The 22715-nt window shown below is 35.0% G+C and overlaps 1 protein-coding gene and 1 long non-coding RNA gene across 2 annotated transcripts; one reads left to right on the top strand and one right to left on the bottom strand.

Moving 5' to 3' along the window:
- Window positions 1-911: 911 nt before the first annotated feature.
- LOC107673074 (V-type proton ATPase subunit S1-like) lies at window positions 912-6472 on the top strand. Its single transcript, XM_016466518.1, has 10 exons — window positions 912-1053; window positions 1274-1400; window positions 1926-2000; window positions 2091-2284; window positions 3204-3235; window positions 3387-3472; window positions 3680-3924; window positions 4014-4064; window positions 5339-5576; window positions 5676-6472. The coding sequence occupies exons 1-10, from the start codon at window positions 929-931 to the stop codon at window positions 5883-5885; spliced, it is 1383 nt and encodes a 460-aa protein (XP_016322004.1). The 5' UTR covers window positions 912-928; the 3' UTR covers window positions 5886-6472.
- A 694-nt stretch (window positions 6473-7166) lies between these two features.
- LOC107673076 (uncharacterized) lies at window positions 7167-20878 on the bottom strand. The gene is made up of 5 exons (XR_001632371.1): window positions 19086-20878; window positions 18639-18677; window positions 10313-10364; window positions 9215-9276; window positions 7167-8783 (listed from the first exon to the last, which is right to left on the bottom strand). It is a non-coding gene; the product is annotated as an uncharacterized LOC107673076 (long non-coding RNA).
- Window positions 20879-22715: the final 1837 nt, after the last annotated feature.

The following is a 22715-nucleotide window of genomic DNA, read 5'->3' as shown; positions in this document are numbered from 1 at the left end:
AGTTATTAAAATAAGCGTGATTTAAAATGCGATCTATGATAGAGACTGCCTGTCAATATTTAAGCCCAATAAAGTTGTCCTGAAATTACAGCGTCATCCCAATGCATTCCAGGTGTTTAGAGACAAATATGCTAACTTTACATTGAGTATTAAGAAGCATCTCTATGCAGTCTTTCAAGACAAAGGTAGTTTTTGCTGAACTGTTATCAATTTAATATTTTTATAGGTAATAGCGAGGATACATTTGGATTCTGCAGGTAGCATAAGGGAGACAAACGAGCTAGATTGTTAAAATGAACTTCACTGTGGTAAGACAGACAGACAGACATAGATAGACAGATAGATAGATAGAGAGATAGAGAGAGCGATAGATAGATAGATAGATAGATTGATTGATTGATTTACATTACATTTACATTTAGTCATTTTGCAGACGCTTTTATCCAAAGCGACTTACAATTGGGGAATACATGCGATTCTTCTTAAAGAGGCAAACAGACACAGGAAGTGCTCGTAATACCAAGTTACAGGCATTGTTCAAATAAGTACAATAAGACGTTTTTTTTTTTTTTTATTTAGGATAGATAGATAGATAGATAGATATATTGTGAGACCATATAAAGTTCCAAATCGAACTTAAATCTAAAAGTTCATTTTTTAACGTTTGTAATCATTATGGCGTTTTAAATTGAAGATGATTTACAGAGGCTGGATGTTATTTTTCTTGCTGGCCTAGCAAATAATGCAAATGTAGTTGGTTTATTCATATGATGTTCGGCGTTGCGACCATAGACTGTATAACGCTGCATCTCGCGCCTGCGCACTGTTCAGAGCACGTGAACGAATCGAGTCAGAAGAGAATCACATGATTGAAGGGGAAAAAAAACAGTCACATGATCATCAGCCATTCACGTGACTCTCCTGCAGCATGACGGAAGTAGGAATGCGGCGCAGTAGTCTCTCAACAATGGCCTTCACGTCGGTTTTATTATTTATCTGCTCGACTTATAGCTGTTATGCTCAAGCGCCTCTGCTCATGTGGACCAGTGAGGGGTACGTCACACGTTTGTCTCTTGAATATTGCTTTCTGATGGACTTCTATAGTAACTCCAGAACACTGCTGTGCTTTTCTTATATATGTTCAGGCAGCTAAATCAGCTAACAGTGACATTCAAAAGCGTTTGGTAGAGCTTCATTACAGTGGATAAGGTTTCAAGGCAGCCTGATTCTGTTGAGGGGAGTCGCAAACTGAATGATAACTTTGTCAATACAGGTCCAACATGCCACATCTGGCTCAACCAACAGCTGGCCAGACAGTGTCTGGTGAGCAGCTGGCGTCTTATCTGAAATCTGCCTTGTCCATTGCTCCACACAATGTGCTTCTCTTCCTACAGGATAAGGTAAAATGCCCCACATGTTTACAATGGGGGCTAAAGTAATGTCCCTGCATTGCGTTCTTGTGTTTTATCTGCTATTTAGAATTTTAAACATTTATACAGTATTATCTAGTTATATTAAGATTTAAATTGATTGAAATATATGAAAGTGAACAATGTGGTGTATGTTGGAAAAATGTCCTCATAAAGGTAATAATGCCCTTTAAAATCAATTCCACACATTGTCCTTATTGTCCCTAAGTTAATTTCTGACATTATTGAAAAGCTTTACAATGGGATCAGTGTAGTAGGAATGTATTTTACAATGTGGAACTATTAGTGAAGTAGTTTCCTCCTCTCACACTGATATTTTTATTCTCATAGTTATTGGACTTGTCAGTATAGTGTGACTTTGAGCCACACTCTTACTTCCCCATTCATCTTCCCTTGGACATACTAGGATTTCATTACCCTTGTACAATTTTGATCATCTGCAGACTCAGTGATACTAATATAACCAACTTTTTGCCTGCTCTCCCCACTTTATAGCTAAGTATGGAAGACTTCACTATGTACGGTGGAGTGTTTGGCAACAAGCAAGACAGTGCCTTTTTGAATGTAGAGGTGGGTGTGCTCTGTTTTTTTATTCTGGCGGGATAGCACAACTAGATTTCTCTCAACATTCTCGTCAAAATTTCTCTCTCTGTATTAAAGTCAGCACTTCAGACGTCCTCCAATCCCCTGGTGTTGCCAGCCCTGGACTGGTCTGCATCACATTCCATCCTGGAACTCCTCCAGGGAGAGCTGGGTATCCCAGCAGTCCAGATCGACCCCAGCACCCTGAAGGAAATCAAGCTGAACACCGCACAGCCTTCACTACTGGCTGTCCATCTCCCTTACACTGCTGGGTAAGATGTTCTGCAATGTTATTTATATTATACAGTGTCTTTCAAAAAGGGTTCAGATTCTTTTCATCTGAGTAACTTTCTGCAACACAGAAACTAAAATATAGCCTTTTCAGCTGTTTCAAAGAATACATTCTAAAACAAAGTCTTGCCAAAGTGATACATTTTGTGTTTCAGAGCTTTGAAATAAAACAAACACAACATTTCAGTAAAATGAAGGAATTGATTAATGTCTGAATGCTTTTGCAAGGCACTCTGAATTTCAATAATAATGTTAAAATGTTAACTTCCTTTTTTGTACTGTTGATATTGTTAAAACCTAAAAATCATTTAGTTTTTGAAATAAAGCTGAAATGAAGTATAAATATTGGAGGAAAACAGAAGCATAAAAAATCTAAATGAAAATTAGATATGTTTCCTTGGCGACAACAACAATAAAAAAAATAACTGAAAGCTAAATCTAAATGTAAAAAAAAAAAAAAAACGAATGAAAATGACAAAAGAGTACAATTAGACTTGTGCCGGTATTCGGTAATGCGATATTTGGTCTTTATAGTTCTTTTGCACTTTAATCTGTGTAAAACTTTTAACTTTATAAATTTTTCTGTATTGCTTTATTGCATTTAAATGTTCAGTTATTTTTGTTATAAGAAAAAAGTTATTAAACCTGTTATACTGTATTATGACAGCACTTGTTTAAAACTAAAGTCAATACCGTGATAATACCGTATACCGTGATTAAAAGCAGTAGCAATTAATCGCAACATGAGAATTTGATACCGGCATATCCCTAAGTACAACAAAATTACTAAATGAATAACACTGAAAATGTTAAAATAAAAGGTAATTTAAATGTTAATAAATACTATAATAGTATATAAATAACACAAAAATAACACTGTTTTTATTTTTTGAATGTCAGGGATCAGACAAAGGAATTACTTTTGAAAAATGGTGAGTAGTTACTTTTTTTTATCAGGTTTGATAATGGTTTTAGTATGATTGTGTATTGCTTTTTATGGTTTGATTCTTTCTGACTTGATGCCATGTGTTTGTCAGTATTGTTGTACTTTACTATAGTATGTAAGATATCTTTTCTGATTAGATGCGATCATGGGAGAGGTCCTCGACATGTTCAAATCTCAGGATGTGCCTTACACCGCTGTATACACCGGCCTGAAGCCTTCTAGAGTAAGTGCTCACTTTTTCTGTACATTTACATGAATGCATTTCAAAGATGCTTTTATCCAAATAAGGAAAATCACAAGGACAAAGTTAGTATGTACTGCACTTTGTTCTCTCACATTATGTTCCTTTTCATTTGACACAATCAATTCACGACAGCTTTGATGAAACCCTGAACAAAAATGTCTTTTGTCATTTATCCTTCTTTTGTAGGTCATTGAGGACACCCCTGTAATGGCAGGACATTCTGTGGGCCGATCGCTACTTCAGGCACCACCAGAGTCACCTGTGAAACCCCCACTTGTCGTCAACAACACAGAGGGGCAGCCCTGCATCCTGCTGTGGGCCGACACTCTCCTCGCTAGTTACTCTGGGAACCAGGTTGATCTGGCAAGAGACATTTTTAATGGTTCTGCTGACGTCACGGCTGGTTCTGTTTGCAATGAAACACTGTCACGGTCAGAATCATAATAAAGCAGAATCCAGTATACATTAATATATTTTTCAATGCTTTTCTCTTGAAAGTATCAAATATTTTGTTTTTCAGACTCGTCCTTAATTACCGAAATGTTCTGAATTTCCGATCCCTCCAGCTTATGTGAGTATTTAACACACAATCCTTCATTGATATGTATTATTTGTGATTTTGAAGGATCGATACACAGTACTGATCGGACAATGCAATACTTTCGCAATATTTTGAACAGATAATACATTTTTTTTAATGAATAAACATTGGTCCCCATGTACTGGCCAATAGCAACACCAAAATAGAAATATTCATGCTTCTGCTTATCTTGAAAACAAAAACAAACCCCCCCCACAAAATTATGTTAAGCACATATACTTGCACGCTGTGCCTGACTTAATACATTAAAAATGTAAAATGTATTTTATGTTTTTTATTACTAATTATTAATAAACATGGAAGCTCAGTTGTGTGATTTTTTTTTTTTTAATTTTATTTTACCATATTTAATCCTAAATTAAATCTTTCTAAACTTGAATTTTGGGTGAAGTACACCAGGCGTCAAAAGTTAGGATTAAGATTTTTTTTCTTGGAAAGACGCTCACCAAGAAATGTATTTGATCAAATGATTGAAAATCAGAATGATTTCTGAAGGATCATGTGACACTGAAGACTCGAGTAATGGCTGCTGAAAATTCTGCTTTGCCATCACAGGAATATATTAAATTTTAAAATATGATAAAAATGTAATATTATAAAATATATTTTATAATCAAATAAGCTTTTGAAACTATTAATATTTAATATTTTTACTTTTTATTGTATTTTGATAGAAAAATACTGGAGACTTTAAAAAACATTTAAAAAATTGTAATTATTTAAAAGATTTGGCCAATAGTGTATACATGATATATATTGTTGTATTTTTGTAACAATATGTGACCCTGAACCACAAAACCAGTCATAAGGGTCAATTTTTTGAAATTGAGATTTATACATAATCTGAAAGCTAAATAAATAAGCTTTCAATTGATGTATGATTTGTTAGGATAGGACAATATTTGGCCGTGATACAACTATTTGAAAATCTGGAATCTGAGGGTGCAAAAAAAATCAAAATACTGAGAAAATCGCCTTTAAAGTTGTCCAAATGAAGTTCTTAGCAATGCATATTACTAATCAAAAATTAAGTTTTGATATATTTACGGTAGGAAATTTACAAAATATCTTCATGGAACATGATCTTTAATTAATAGGATTTAATTAATATCCTAATGATTTTTGGAATGAACGAAAAATCGTTTTGGCTATTGCTAAAAATATACCCAAGCGACTTGAGACGGGTTTTGTGGTCCAGGGTCACATATATTGTCACACCTTTAATTTGTGATACTTCCCCAAAGCTTCTCTGTGCGCAAGATCTTCTTTCCTGTATCTGCTCGCGACTGGTCGGTGATGGAGCAGGTGGTGCTGGAGTATGATGGGCAGAGGGCCATCTTTAACGCCAGCGGTGGGATCTACTCTCCTGCAGAGTATTCTTTCCATTGCCAGAGTGTAAGCAGCGCTCAGAGCCCCCTGCTGGTGCCCCGCAGTGCTACAGACAACGCTACCATGTGGACGCTGTCCTTCACTGATTTTCAGGTACTATATCAGCGCGCTGTTTTGGACTGGTAGTGTTAAACAAAACTCATATACAGTATACCACAAAAACTCCACATTGATGCATCATGTTTCCCACAGATCCAAGGCTTCAGCGTTACTGGTGAAGACTTCTCGTATGCCAGCGATTGTGCAGGATTCTTCACTCCGGGGATTTGGATGGGCCTGCTGACCTCTCTGCTCATGGTGTTCATTCTTACCTACGGCCTACACATGATCATGCAGGTTCGCACCATGGACCGCTTTGATGATCCAAAAGGCCCAGCGATTTCAGTGCCTCAGAGTGAGTGATTTGAGCCGAAAACAACCAAAAACTGTCATGTTGTCAAAATATCATTGATTTGTATGTATGTGAAAACTGATGTGGTTGGTAATCAGGAATTTATGGATCTAGCATGAGTGTTTTTAAGAGTATGTATATTCAAAGGCAAACCATATTTTTCAAATTTATTTTGATGTCTTGTAGAAAGTGGTGAAATTATTTACATCTCTCCCTTATTACATTTGTAATTATTTAATATGGGTATTTTACAATAGGGTTCTATACATTACATGCACTAGCTAACATGAAACTGAACGATTCCTTTACAGCATTTTTAATATTAATATATATATATACATGTCATATACACATATATATATGAAGGAACATGTGTTACCACTGAATATTATATGTATTTTGTATTTGTAAATTAACATTGGTCTAGATTAATAAATGCTGCAAAAAGTTGTTCATGATACCTAATGCATTAAATTGAACTTACACATTTCAGTACACATACAGTGCACATGCATGTTTCTCTGTCTACTGGTAAACTACAGACTTATGAATGCAATAACGTTTTTTACACGTTTTGCATTAGAATATCTTGTGCGGTTTTTTTTGGACTACTGTTATTTATCTTGTCTTATAAATCTGGTGGTTTGTTTCTCATATTGTACTGGATTTGTATATGTGTAGTTGTACATTTAAAAGTTGCCAATATTTAATTATGCCAAATGTACAATTTAAGTGCCTAAGATGGACCAGTCACTGCATGGAGAATGAAAAGTGCTAAATTAAAATGCAAATGCAAATTAAGCTAAATTATGATTTATTGGTTATTAGACTAATAAAAGTGCCAAAATTACCTAGCATTCGTGTTTTCAATGGATAAAATGTTTTAATTAATTTGAGATGCCCAAAATTGTGTAAAAATACAAAGATTGAATGGTTTATAGGAGACGTAAATCTGTTTATAAATGCAGTGCAACTTTTGCTGTTGGCTGTGCATCTTGACGTAATGTTAATGGAGTGACTATATTTGTTAAAAAGCTCATTGGAGCAAAATTGTCCATTCAAAATATGCCATGTGCAGTAGGATTCATGTTGAGTGTTATTTTACAATGTGTTTTGTTGGGCATTGTCGTTAAACATACGTTGTATATTCTACTGATTCAAATGAGCAGTTCATGTCACTAGATTTGCAATCAGAGCAGTGCATTGCAATCATGTTATAAACATCCATTTTTCTATTTGAATGATTAAACTACAACTAAATATCTCAACTGATTGCTCCTTGTTAACAATGCTTTTAGGGGAAATGCAACATGGTTTATTGGCAGCCTTGTGATACAGAAAGCAGCTGTACTGGTTGACTATGAAATGTATCTACTGATGGAGCTACTGGTCTTGCAAAATCTAATTTTACAACATCAGACTTTGTCAAACAGAATCAATGCTTAAGTCTGCAATATCTAAGAACTAAAATAAAATGAACAAATGGAAACCGTTATCAGTTAAGAACCCAAGTGTTCTGTTTTGATTGTGGAGCTTTTGTTTTTAGACTTTCCAAGCACGCAGACATCTCAGTGAAATACAGAATTTCAAGAAGTGGATTTATATTTGATCAACTTTGCTGATTTCCAGAATTAGCACTGTCACAGAGTCATGCCAGTGCATTCCTAGTTTAAAGTGGCACAAAAAAATAGTGGTTCAAAACCATTCCAAACAACACCTAATTGCTACAATAAAACAATATGATACATCTTTGAAAGTGCAAGATAAAAAAACAATAAAACAATTAAACAGTAAATTTTAACACACAAACGAAAAAAAAAACACTCATTTGGGGAAAAAATTTTGCTGTTAAAATTAAATTACTATTTGACCAATTTAACAAAAATGGCTGAAAATATTAGCTCAACTAAACTAGACGATTTTACATGACTGCAATTTGGCAAGAGCAAGTTAAGATAGTATAAATTATTGAAATTAGCAAACTTTTCCAAAAGGGTGAAAAAACACAAAGCCCAATAACAAAAAGCAATTAGGCCTCTGTAGGTATTTGGGCTTAACTACGTTGGAAAAATCTGTAAATATTAATAAAATAGACAAAAGTAAATGACGTTTAACATCACAGAAATGAAAAGTTTACCAAATTGTCTTTTCTTCATTAGATCGAAGTCTGTAATCGACCAATAGCAAAGCATTTCTAATGTAATTAGAACCTATACAAATCCTGCTCAACACATACAGCTAGATAACCCTTAACAAAAACCATAGAATGAAAAGGCTTCAGCAGGATTTAACAGAACTTTCAATTTAAAATCTGTGCTGCAAATCACATTCTGCAGTGTATCTACTGGAAGGGTAATATACACGTTTTATCCAAATGAAAAGTAAGAACAGGCAAAATGAAAACAAAGCCTTAAGCATTGTACAACATTTGGTTTTGTTTGTACAATGTGGATTCCCAAATACTATGAAATAATTACAAATTCAGACATTCATCTCTTTTAAATTTGATCAGACCTTCTACATAAATATTCATGCTAAATGCAGCCCTCGACTAAATCAGTGAGGTAAGGGACAGTCTGCACTTTTTTGTCATGAATCAGATGTTCTCAGGAAGAGTGATCACTGTATTAACAGTGTTAAAAATTAAGAAATGACAAGCATACACTTTATAAAAGTGACTTATGTGAAGATGACAGATCTGTTTTAGAGTACAGAATGGGAAAAAAGTTAGAGACTGCTAGAAAGGAGTTTTTCCAAATTAAGCTTGTCTTTTTAAAGCAACATTGGTTCTGATTATGGAGGAATTTGTTGCGGGGAATCAGTCCGCCTCTTGCCGGGTTCTGGGAAGTGCGTATATATAGTTGCAGGATTCTTCACTTGGATTTCATGCAGGACAACTTCATGAAGACCTGTAATTAGAGGTGCAAAAATTCACAAAGAGTAACAGAATAATGCATGCCATTAATTAAGAACAAAGAATGAATTATATAAATGATAATATTCTATATTTTTTAAAGGTATGAAACCTGGTAAGTCCCAGTTAGCTATAAGAAAGAATAAGTGTCTTGAAGACACTCGGGGTAGTTGATGAATAAATGACAATATGCATATGCATGTATGGATATGCTAAATACATGATGAGGAAGAACCTTCAAAACTCAAAAATCCTCCACAATCCTAAAGTCTTAACTGACTTGTTCTGAAATTTTTATATTTTGGGATATTTAAATGGCAATGATGGCTTGTATGATGTTCAGAAACTCTTTTGTGACGTTACAAGGAGGAAGTAGGAGAAGACTTTTTGTCTTCGAGAAAGCTGCATAGTTCCCATGGTCCTTACCAGGTATGTGAGGGAGTTATAATCCATCCTCGTCCTTTTTTTCAACCTTTTCATGGTCTGAGCTGCAATCCAAAAGTATGGTAAAGGTCAGCATGTGCATAGACTAATAGCTGGGTATATTAAACCTAAATCCAGCACACATTTACAAGACCTCACCCCACTCTTAAACACAGAAAACCCCTCTACCTGGGGGAATAAACAAAACGGCACACTGCTTCCCATATAGACTATCAGCATAAAGGGTTGCAAAAATGAAGAAATTTCCACAAGAATTTTTCAAGGGAAATTTTTTTTCATTTGAATTTTTATGTACAATGAAGCATTTTGTGGTTTGATACATTATTGCATTTATATTTAATCACCTGCTCAAAAAGGTGACAGTACACTTTGTCAGCATTCTCTGCTGAAAGGGATTTAAACATTTCTTAAATAATCAAATAAACAACCAAGATGAATCTCAACATTATGTATTCTGATTTGAAGCAAAAAAGCAGGATACAGAATGCCCATGAAGCAATGTGAATGACATGCCTAAAACAAAAACAATACAACTGACTATAAAAATACATCTGACTGCAAAATATTCAGAAATATGCATCTATCTGTTAATATAAGTACTTTTAAGGTATGTTCCAATCACCTGATGGTGAAAAGAACAGATTTTGAAAAAGTGAACGTCTAGAGTATTCACAGCCAGGGGCCCTGTGAATAGGATCACAGCTTGAGAGGGGTAGCTGGAGGGATACGGACTCAATTATGTCATTTGCAATGCTTCATGGGAGCAGAGGTTTCTTTGAAAGGTGGCGTTCTCTGCAGGATTATGGGTAGTCTAGTTCTACACCAGGAAATAGTCACCACCTTTGCAGCTTTGAGCTGCAATCCAAAAGTCAGCATGTGCATGATAAACAGCTGGTATATTAATCCTAAACCTCAAAGGCATCTCCATTTCCCATGGAAAATGTGTGGAAATTTCACCCGAACCTTCGACCTGTTTTGCTAACCATGAATGCAAAGTATTAATTTATTACCCAATATGACAGTGTGAGAACAAGAGCCTAGAAAACACATAAGAAGCAACTGAGAGTGCAGATAACTTACCGTTTCTTGAAATACTTGAAATACACAAGGCACAGAACTCCAACCACACCCGCTAAACAGAAAGGAATTGCATTACAAATGATTAACCTTGATTAAAATAAAAAAGGATCAAATTCTTATTCTAGTAACATCAGAATCCTACATGAAAGCACAACAAAACACATTTTCTTGAATATTTTACAAATAAAACAAAACCGATACTGTGACAACTGACAGGGGGATTGGCCAAAAATGAATTCATTTCCTGTGATGTTGTTAGTGGGAGGATGTTATTTTAAGTGTTCTCAGGCTCTTTCCTATCAGACAGTGAAGCCACCAGAAGCGTTCAAGTGGCCATACCGCTATTCCCTATCGACAGAGGGCATCATTGACTGATAGCCAAACCACTGATCTAAAAATCACCTGATTTGCAGCGTATCAGTGGCACAGGATTATTTAATATACATGTATGTAAACTAATTGGTACTTAAGATGTTATCAGGAATGTTTATGGTCTTTTTGGCCAGGATAAGTGATATGTTGAAATTGTTAAGGTGGGTGTGTCTGCTGCACACTACTGACAGGTAATTTACCAAACACAAAATGTATTTATGAACGTACACTACCAGTCAAAAGTTTGAGAACAGTAAGATTTTTCATGTTTTTTTTTTTTTTAAAGAAGTCTCTTCTGCTCACCAAGCCTGCATTTATTTGACCCAAGGTACGTCAAAAACAGTAACATTTTGAAATATTTTTACTATTTAAAATAACTGCTTTCTATTTGAATAATTTAAAATGCAATTTATGCCTGTGATTTCAAAGCTGAATTTTTAGCATCACATGATCCTTCAGAAATCATTCTAATATACTGATTTGCTGCTCAAAAAACATTATTATTATTATTGTTAAAAAAAGCCGAGTAGAATTTGTTAGTTTCTTTGATGAACAGAAAGCTCAGAAGAACAGCATTTATCTGAAACAGAAATATTTTGTAACATTATAAATGTCTTTATCACCTTTGATCAATTTAATGCATCCTTGCTAAATTAAAAAGTATTTCTAAAAAATATATTTTATAACTTCTCCCCCCCCAAATAAAAATTATACTGACTCCAAGCTTTTGAATTATATAATGTATAATGTTACAAAAGCTTTTAATTTCAGATAAATGCTTATCTTTGCATTTTTTATTCATCAAAGAATCCTGAAAAAATGTACTCAACTGTTTTAAATATCGATAATAATTAGGGGTGTAACAATGGATCGATACATCGATCAAATGTCTAACGATACGATGTATCGATGTCATGCATAAAATATCGATATCTGTAGTATCAGGGTTCTCACTCACCAAATGTCAAATTCCCTGACTTTTCCGACTAAAAAGCTGAATTTCCATGACCTGTAATGAACCGAAAAACAGGCCTCTGTTGTGCTGAGCACCGAGCAGACAAAAACCAGCCACAGACAGTATTTTAAATCCATCCATCTGCAAGCTTTATTTACTTGTTCCAGACGTTTTAGTATAAAACTAAGTTAAACACGCATACACACTACTTTTTTTTCTTTCTTTCTGCTTTTACCCATTAAATGCACTTTGATATTTTTCTGTACTATTTCTACAGAAATTAATTGATGGTTTTTATGCTGTCAGGGGTTAAACGCCCTGAAGGATTTTCTGTTTGTCATCAAGTTCGTTACTCAAGTCTTTTTATTTCTTCACATTTAGTTTTTGCTTCTCTGTCGTTTACTTTTAACACCCAGTCTTTGAAGTGGTCATTTTGTAGCCAAAGCTCTTGAAATGTACATTTTCCTGGCATGTTTGCCTTAGTTAACAGGTACAGCCTGGTGACTGCATTTGACTTCAGTGATTGCCAGTTGACAATAAAATAAAAATAAATATAAAATAGTTGGGAATAAAATGGCGCTGAAAAACGGCTCAATGCTAAGGATTTTTTCTTTTTGGTTCAAATTATTACTTGCCCTGCCAACATTTTCACTGTCCCTGCCACAAAAATAAATAAATAAATACAATAAAAACAAAATAGTTGCTGTTATCAGTTTTTTTTTTATCTATGTTATCTTGTATTCTAATAAATAAGCTTATATGACACTAGTATTTTAGATACCAATAAAATGTGACAATTCTCGATTTCAATTTTAATACCACAGCAAAAACCACTAGCCTAACAAATATAAAGTTCAAACATTATTAAAGACAAGTGACAGCCAGTAAATAAGAACAAATTGTTATTACAATAATTATACCCAGTGCTTGAAGTGGAAAAAAAGAAGGTACCAGTACTCACCCCCAGACCAACCCCCTTATTTTTTTTTTATATTAAATAAATAAGTACTTTTTAATTTTCAGAATTCACAATGTATATATAGTGCCACAATCAATCAATAATTAAGTAAACGTTTTCAATACCAATAAGCATAAGTTGAGCTGCGATACCAAACAGGACCACAAGGAGCTGCCAAAGACCACTACAGCTCCCGCCTTGACCTACCTGTCCTGATCCATTCAGAATCACTAAACCACTGACCACCGCAAATCTAAAACGCCTTCAGCCAGCATCCATTATAACACTCTTGCTTTTAAGCCAAATACACGCTGAAAAGAATAATTTACTGACATCTGGACGCAGTTTTGATGTTGTTTGAATTCGCTTACTGGATCCTTGGACTTTCCAACTCCAGGAGTTTACCGGTTTAAAATGATGTGATCGCAAAAACCTGCTCCTTTTAGTTGTTAAGGTGTTGTTTTTGTTAGCCTATAATGTACTGATTAAAATTAGTAATCAATAATTAATTATTATTCTACCTCTCCTGACAATCTCTCGCTGAAGTAGACCGAATCTGCTTGCATTCATTCTTGTGAATTGTCGAGATGAGAGGTGACCCCTCCTGGTAGTGTGATATATTGGCATTTCTAATCACCCAGACACTGATGTTTTGACTCTGAGTACCGGCAACATGTCAGAAGTGCCGGTATGCTAAAGACTAAAATATAGAAGTGCCTGCGTACCGGCCCACTTCAAGCACTGATTATACATTTTAATGCTGACAACCATGTTATTAGCTTGGCATGTGGTAGGAAAAAAGTTTGCACACTAGTGTTCCAATAAGCCAATTTGAAACTCTCCTGTTAATTTATTTATTTTATTATCTTCTTTTAATATACGTTATGAACAGAACTGTGATATTTCAAACATACAGAAATACTTTAGCGGAGGTTAGGGTTAGGGTAACCCTAACCCTAAGGCGGAGCGGTGTTTCTGATATCAGTGAGCGAGGAGTGGAGCGGGAAATGGTGAACCTGGAGCGGAGTGATTATTAAATGCTCGGAGCACGGAGGGGAAATTGTTGCCGCTCCACTCTGCTCATATACTCTGCTCGGGATAGCTGTGAGAAGTTTTCTGCGCACACACATCCGATGCACACGCACACAGACAGCGGAAGTTACACAAAACTGTTTATATAATTTTAAATATGGATATACATACATATTTTTACAAAAACGCATTGATTTGCTACAGGAGGCCTTTATTCACCCCCGAGCCGTGTGACGCACATTTTAATATGGTTAGATGCACTTTATTTGACTACTTTTGGACTGTTAAACAAAAACACCCGCACATGCCATTATAAAGCTTGGAAGAGCAAGAACAATTTTTAATATAACTCTGATTGGATTAGTCTGAAAGAAGAAAGTCATATACACCTAGGGTGACTGGAGGGTGAGTAAACATGGGCTAATTTTAATTTTTGGGTGAACTAACCCTTTAACGTAAACACTAACAGTATTGGATCTGTGCTTTCGTTCTTAAAGTGAAAGCAGTCTAACAATAAACCCGTCAAAGAAAACAAAATCTCTCACTGCTTTTGTAACTTAAATAAGGATTCATCTATATTTAATTTATACACTTAAGACTATGCAGGGTTATTCTACATATAATTATTTACATTTCTGTACCTTAATATTTCTTTTGGACCTGAAAAACACTGTTTATTTGTGTCTTAGTTCTACTGTATTTATTTTCTGCTATTGCTTGTAATTAATCTGTAGAAAAGATTCTTAGCACTGAGCCCATAGTAGCAGCCAAAAAAATAGAGTCTTAAATATTTTAAAAATCACAAAAATAAAGCTGTTAAAACATTTTTATCTACATTTACATTTTTTGTACAACTGGAGTTTTTGTTTTTTCCTAATGAGGATTTACACTATTTTACACATTGCACATTTCAGCATAGAAGCCTGAAAGATTTTATTGACTGTTGTCATGTCATAAGATTACTGATCTTATGTGTGACATTGATTTTTTATTTTTTTTTTATTGTTCCAATTATTTATTTTTCATTGTTATTTAAAAAAAAGTGTAGGCCTGTTTTTTTTTTTTTTTTTGAATGTCTCAATTGATGTACAGTATGTGGAAATTTCAGAAAAATGTTCAAGTTATATAATTTGGTTGCATTTGTGGGTTAATAAAAACGTAGATGGTTGTTTAAAATGGGTACATAATATCATATCAGTAAATCGACTGATATATTCCTGAATCGAATCATATCGAAATCGCATTGTAGAATTTTTTGAGGTATCAGCAAATATCGTATTGCTGGGTATGAGAATCGATATCATATTGTATTGTGACGAACCCTCCAGTTTACACCCCTATAATAATAATAAAAAAAAAAAAAAAGTTTCTAAAACAGCAAATCAGCATATTACGATGATTTCTGCAGGATCATGTGACACTGAAGACTGGAGTAATGATGCATAGCTTTGATCACAGGAATAATTAAATTTTAAAATATATTCAAATAGAAAGCAGTTATTTTAAATCATAAAAATATTTCACAATATTACTGCTTTTGCTGTATTTTGGATAAAATAAATGCAGACTTGGTGAGCAGAAGAGAATTTTTTAAAAAACAAACAAAAAAAAATCTTACCGTTCAAAAACTTTTAACTGGTAGTGTATTTATGCAGGAAATATTAAACATGAACATATATCTTGCATTAGTACTAGGAATTGATTTGAATATACAATAAACTAGGGTGACCACACGTCCTCTTTTTCCCGGACATGTCCTCTTTTTGGACCTAAAAAAAATGCGTCCGGCCGGGATTTCTAAATCGCTCAATGTCCGGGATTCAGCTTTTGCTTTCTATATTTCCATAGTCCATTCAAAACAGCGCAGGACTGTTTTCTTAATCCTGCTCCCAATTTCTGACCATTACCGCCTGCTTAGAAAACATTCTAATATTGAATATAATTTTCACGCATCAGGAAGCCGCTATCATATGCGGAGTGTTTAAATGGATTTGGATGCAGCTCGTGTTGGATGCAGGGTCGCCAAATCCACATTTTTTACACAGAATTGGGCTGATTTTAAACTGTTGCGGCTGGTTGATTTTCTCCCGTGGGTTAAAGGTTTGAAATACTGCATAAATTACATTTGACTGAAATGCTTGTATTGAAACATTTTGCATTGTACCATGATGAAACTGTGGTAGATTTTAAGTTTTGTGAAGGATGGCCACTGGTAGGAGGCCTTTTAGCTGTGTTTATGATCAATCTGCAAAATGGTGACTGTAAAATATGTATTTTTTTAGGTATCGAAATGACATATGAAATGAATACTAGTGAATACCAATATGGCGCCGCGGTGGCTTCACATTTTATGATGTCATGAGCAATCTATTTCTCTATTATAGAGCACTGGAACATGGCGAACATAGCGAACTAACAGCTTAGGGAATTGGATTTCTTTTTTCAGGCGAGGTTGTGGTCCCATCGAAACTTGCAAAGTTTTTCAGAATACAGGTCGCTTTTTATCATCTGAAACGTGCTGCAACTTACACAGTGTAATTGACGTTAAGCATGCAAAACGCATGCAAACGCACACATTTGGATTTATGCTCAATGAGAGAGGCATGTCAGTCCAAGTGTACATAGCACATTTCTCACACACCAGTAGATTCAGTTACAATTTAAACACATTTGTTTAGGCTTGACATTTATAAATGCTGTTAATAATAAATGCCACTATAATATACATTAGCTTTACTTTCAATTTAACAGTATTCAGAACAGAAAAGAAAAAAGTTTAAAGGATTTGTTGTGAAGTGAAGGGACGTAAAATACATGTTTATTATACATTAACATTTTTTTGTCTCAATGCTATCTTAGCCCAGTGTGATAATCAGGTGAGACTTATTATCCAGAAAACAGTCATTATCAAAAAGGAAAAATTTAAATCATATTCTCAGTTTCCTTGCATTTTGTATTATAAAAGATGAGCTGATCGATTGGATTTTTTGAAAAGAAAAAATAATCCTAACTGTTGTATTTTTTTAAATCCCTGGAACCAAACCCAGACATTTTAAAGGGGACATCAGATGAAAAATTCACTTTTGCTGTTTGGTGTTTGAACATAAATGTGTGTTGGCAGTGTGTGTACACAACCACCCTATAATGCTAAAAATCCACCCAGTGCTTTTTTTTTTTTTTTTAATCCCCTCAAATCATAACACTTTCTCAGATCAAGCCGTTCACAGATTCTTGGCTGTGTGACATCACACAGACCCAGGACGCCCCACGATTGTTGATTGACACTGGTGTTTCAGGATAGACCCGCCCTGAGTGAGCTGTAAACAGTGCGCCATTGTTTCGACGCCGGGGCAGGGACGTAGACAAGAATGTCTCCTAAGCGACTGAGGTGTTTTGTTGTTGGATGCAATCATGAACATAGCAGTCGTCATTTACTCCCGACATCAGAGCCGCTAAAGACGCAGAGGCTTACTTTTGTTTTTGAAGGGAATGTGTCCCCTGATCTACCTAAATGCGTCTGTTCATGCGAATCATTCGTGATCCAGCTTCATCTGGAGTGAGTATAAAATAAAGCAGTAAGTCCCAAGAAGCCGTGGTTTACAGTGAATTTATAACAGCTAAGGGGCGTTGTTAGACACGAGGCGGAGCGTAGCAAGGTTTCACAAAATAAAACAAAGCAAATTAAATGATATGAATAAAAACATTATTCATTATTATATTAAAAGCATATTAATTATTCCACCAAACAAACAACGTAGTTCCTCAGAAACAGTTGTGGTTGCAACAAAGTGGTTGCCGAGCAACACACTGACGCAAAGAGGTGTATGTTTGTAGAGTAATTTACAACAACTTCGAACACGGCTCAACCAATCAGAATCAAGGACCGGAACTATCCGTTTTATACGTTTTTTTAATGAATCTTTGCAAATCGCCTTTCATAATAATGTGCTAGTTAGCAAGTTCCGCGACGAATGCAGCTAAAGTTAACAGTCTAGAGAACGGCTCGTCACACCATGGAAGAGAGGGGCGTGGTGAGCAGAACTCATTAGCATTTAAAGGGACATGCACCGAAATGGGTCCCTGTGAACAGAGCTGTTTTTGACAAAGGTAAAAAGGGTGTCCTTTTACACTAGCATTGAGAAATTTTAACCAAAGTACACTTTTCATTAAAGTCCCCCTGTAGTCAAATATTTTATCCCTTAAAACTTATCTTTGATCATAAAAATTACATATTTAAATGTTTTTTCTTGTGAAAATAATTTTCTCATGCCTTATAATAGCTTGAATGTAACTCTACACCCTTGCCTAATTTACTATATGCGGATCTATGAATATGCAAATTTGTCCCGCCTCCACTCAGTCACGTTGTGTCCTAAAATGCCTTGAAGACTCGAATGCAGCCGTTTGTGATTGTTAATTTGCGCCCGCGAGCATACGCATGTGAAGTGCAGACACTGCTGCGGGAGAGGTGCGTCTGACTCCGGGCTACTTTTAAACTGTTGCCACGGGTTATAATGCAAGTTAGCGGTTCTAAATTCACATTAAACCACAGCTTCATGAGTTTTTTGGTCTAATTTATTTTTGGTTTTGTGCTGGTATTGGTATATTTTGCATGCTAGTGATAGGAATCGATCCCTTGACGTAATTGGTTATTGGTTTGTGACGTAGCAAACCGAGGGCTGTTTCAAACCGTATTTGGGTCAGTCTTTGGGAAACTACAGTTTTAAGGAGAAAATACTCCGCAATGGTGTTGATTAATAGATTGGCACATGGTTTGTCTAAAGGCATATTAAAAACCCCATATAGACAAATAAACAACATAAAAAACTTGATTTTCACTACAGGGGGACTTTAAGACCCTAAAGAATAATACCAACTTGTGGAAAAAGGGCATCTGATGTCCCCTTTAAAGCCCAACACTGCAACAACTTAACAGATTTTTTGTATTGAATAAAAAGAAGGTATAGGACATGTAGATTATTAGGTGAATTATGCAGAATGTGACTTACCCACACCACCTATACCAAGCATTGCTTTTGCCCATGTAGCTGCAAAAAAAATTAAATAAATAAATAAATTAAATAAGTAAATGAGTTGTATGGATTAAGACAAAATCAACAGCACAAGACATATCCTTGCAACCTATCATAAAATACAAATCACTTTGTAACCCTTATAACAAAATTAAACATAACCCAAAAGCAAACTGTCATCTAAAAGAAAGCTACAATGCCCAACCAGAAATATTATATGACCTGCAGAATGCTCAGAAACCAGCATATTATAGGATACATTGAATCTCATTTACAGGAATACTACAATTATCAAATATCATAATCCACCAGTTGCATACATTTCAGATCAAAAAGAACAAGGAGCCAAGGGTGACAAGAGGAATCAGCTCTTTATTGAATAGTATAGTAAAAAAGTAAAAAAAAAAAAAAAGTAATACTTACGCATACTTGAGTCTTCTGTGGAAGAAAAATACAGTTAGGAACGAGTAAAAACAGAGGACATTTTTAAAGATTCAAATAGATGGATAATCCAGATGGAGTAGATTATAAAAAAAAAAAAAATAAATAAAAATAATAGGAAAGATACAGTGGACAGACACTGTAAAACAGTTTAAACAGTTACCAGAGGTATAACTACTCTCTCATGCGAAGAAAAAGTGTTCTCCTAACAGACCCACTATGAAGAATATGGCATTAAGATGTGGTTAGAAAGCGAAACAAGAATCTTTCAGCAGTAGAACTGACATTTATGTAAAACTAATAAAATAATGGCCAATATAATAAAAAAGCCAAAAAGGCCTCAAGTTGTCTCAGTACAAGTGCGAATATCATAGAATGCTACACAGTGTTATTTATTCTTAGAGTAAGTAGATATTAATGTAGAGTTAAAGTTTTAATGGCAATGAGATGGAGAGTTGTACTGACAACAACTCATTTATCATTTTAGTAGGGGGAAATTGTTTCAATATAGAATAATTCACTCACTGATCCACAAACAAACAAACAAAAACAAACAACAAAAAACACACAACTACAAAATTTAAATATAAACTATTATAATCTGTTAAATTAGTCAAAATTATCTAGCATTATGTATCAGGATTGATTTGTTAAAAGTGTCATTTGTATGTATGCTGTATAAATGTGAGCCAGATGAAGGCTTCCCCAGCTGAATCTTGGTTCCTCTCAAGGTCTTTTCCTCATCTACTTTAACATCACAGAGCTTTCCCTGCTACCATCGGCACTGTGCACAGTTTTGTAAAGCACTGCTCTTAGTAAAGCTGCTTTAGAACGGTGAGTCTCATTCACCAATAATTGAGTGGTGTATTTATACACAAAAGAGAACTTCACATTAAAAATATCTGCCTCATTCACAACACATTTAAAAGCATGAATTTTTTCTTAATCTTGTTCGAATGTAAATGAGTATCCTAATTGAGCAACCGTGTGCCTGAGGTTATTAATTTGCATAAAATGCAGCAAATCCATCTCTGTATAAGAGATCCATGCAACCTTTCCTTTACAGCCTTTCGTCAATCTCAGCAAACATAAGACACATTTTCTTACTCTTTTACTGTATATGAAATATACTTAAAATTAAATAACCATGCATAAAATTAACATAAACCGACCCAGATTGTGAGATTTAAGCATGTGTGGTTTCAGCTGTTCCTTTTTTTTGTAGACTAAGAATAAAATGTAGTATGCTATTGGAATGTTACTGGTGAATGATTTGTTTGTGGAAACATTTGAAAACAGATTTCATGCATAAATATGGCCTATACATGGTTAGTGAATATGCTGTGAAAAGTGCAATACAAATGAATTGAATTATACCAACTACCTTTGAGACTAGAGTATTATATCAGATTATTTCTACAGGCAGATCAGAGCAGACATATAGTAGCACTTCTATGAATTTAGAGCATACATATAGCCACTTTAATTCCCAATTGATTTGAATATTTTTTTTGGACGTGTTGCGATATTTGTAATCACATCCCTGAATGTGGTGGCTAAAAATTTCCAGCCCTAAACTGTTGGCCATCATTTTCTCATAATTGTTAAGAAATGTCTGAACGTCACTACAGAAAGTTTCTGAGCTCTCTCCTTCTGGATCTTAATGTTGTTAACTCTAAAGCAGGGCCATTAGGAGAACATTAATGTGCATCTAATATTTTTAATAATAAAGTATAGATTTATAAGACAATACTAGAGCCCGACTGATATATCGTTTAGCCGATATTATCGGCCGATATGAGCCTGTCGCGATATATCGGTATCGGCGAATATGCCGCCGATATGAACTTTTTTTTACAGAACATATAAAGCAGATTAAATGCTTCTGAATGGTGTAATTACTTAGTTTTTCCAGCAGAGCGCGCGCCATTGTTTGCTACTGGTGACCCAGGTCACTGTAGTGTAGAGATGCGCGGATGAGCTCAAACTTCACCCGAGTCCGCTGCTTCAAATTATCCGCTCGCCACCCACCCGCACCTATATTTGATCGTCACATTACAGTGATTCTAAGTAGGGATGCTCCGATCGATCGGCCAGAGATCGGTATCGGCCGATAATCAAATTTCATGACTCGATCGGTACTCACTATTTGGTCGATCTCACGAACCGATCGCAATTTGATGACGTCAACGCCTACTCAATAGCATTAACACAGGCTTTACTCCTTTCAAACTTTATCTGGAATGTCACCGTTTCTGTCACTGCCACTTCCCGACCAGGCGAACGAACACACACACACTGCGCGCGAAATCGTCTGCCTCATGAAAAAAATGTATTTAATATTTGCATCATTTATGATTTATTTTATCCACCCGCGACCCACCCGCAAATAATCAGAATGCATTTTAAAGCGGGAGAAACAGAGGTTTCCGCGGTAACAGCTTTACACAAAGCAGCGCTGAGCTCACAAGCTCTGCTTTATCAGGCATATAACATGAAAGATGAAATGAATATGACATCGAAAATTTTCCAAAGATAGTCTTCCTTCAGAAATACAGTGAAATAAAAACACCCGTGCCTCGTTTTGATTTTTAAATGTGCAGTACGTGCTCATGTTTATTCAACGAAGCCTTTTGGAAAATCGGTCAGTTTTGATATTGTGGCGATAATAAATATAAATGTATGGGAAACACATCACACAGCACAACCACCTGAGCCCAACTTCAGTCTATTCATCACCTTAACTTTAACTGCGTTTGTAGCTGGTGCCATAGCCAGACTGATAAACAAACATTGACCAGAAGTTAACTTCGGGCTGGGCAAGGCGCGTGTGCCCGATGAAACTGTCTATATAAAGCTTGAAGCATCAGAATCGGCATCGGTATCGGCCGATCACCATGACAAGAAATCGGTACTCGGTATCGGCTGCAAAAATCCTGATCGGAGCATCCCTAGAAAATACTAATTAATCAATTTACGCTTTATTTAAAAAAAATACTACTATAAATATGCAAAATTATTATTTGGAAAATTCTTAATTCTTAAAATGAATTTATCCTGTGAAAATTTAATAATATGAATATGCGTAAAATGGTATTTGGAATATTATGTTACATCATTAAATTTTTTTCACCTTTTACAAAAGCACCGTGCTGTTAGATTTGCTGATTTTTTTATCAATTTATTCTGCGAAAAATGTTTATAAATATGCGTAAAATATTACTTGGAAAAATTTTTGTTTCTATTATGTTACACTATTACGTTTTTCTCTCAGTCACTGTTAGATGCATTATTTGTTAAATCAATTTATACTGTGAAAAATTATTATTGTAAATATGCGTAAATTATTACTTGGAAAATATTTAGTTTATAATCTAGCAATTATTGTTTTTTTCCCCACTCACTGTAGTACTGTGCTGTTAGGTGTTTCCAAACAATTTTTAATCAATTTATAATGTGAAAATGTATTATTAAGCAGTAACTAAATCAGCATACTATCATCTCAAAAACATTGCAAGAATTAGATGTTTTGTTTCCAGTCAAGACTTGGAGAAACTTGTTCATGCCTTTATCACCAGCAGGGTGGACTATTGTAATGGTCTCCTCACCGGC

Source organism: Sinocyclocheilus anshuiensis, unplaced genomic scaffold (assembly GCF_001515605.1).
Source record: "Sinocyclocheilus anshuiensis isolate Anshui unplaced genomic scaffold, SAMN03320099.WGS_v1.1 scaffold364, whole genome shotgun sequence".
NCBI classification, from domain to species: Eukaryota; Metazoa; Chordata; class Actinopteri; order Cypriniformes; family Cyprinidae; genus Sinocyclocheilus; species Sinocyclocheilus anshuiensis.
Note: the sequence above shows the minus strand (reverse complement) of the source record. Positions and strands in the feature narration are given on the sequence as shown.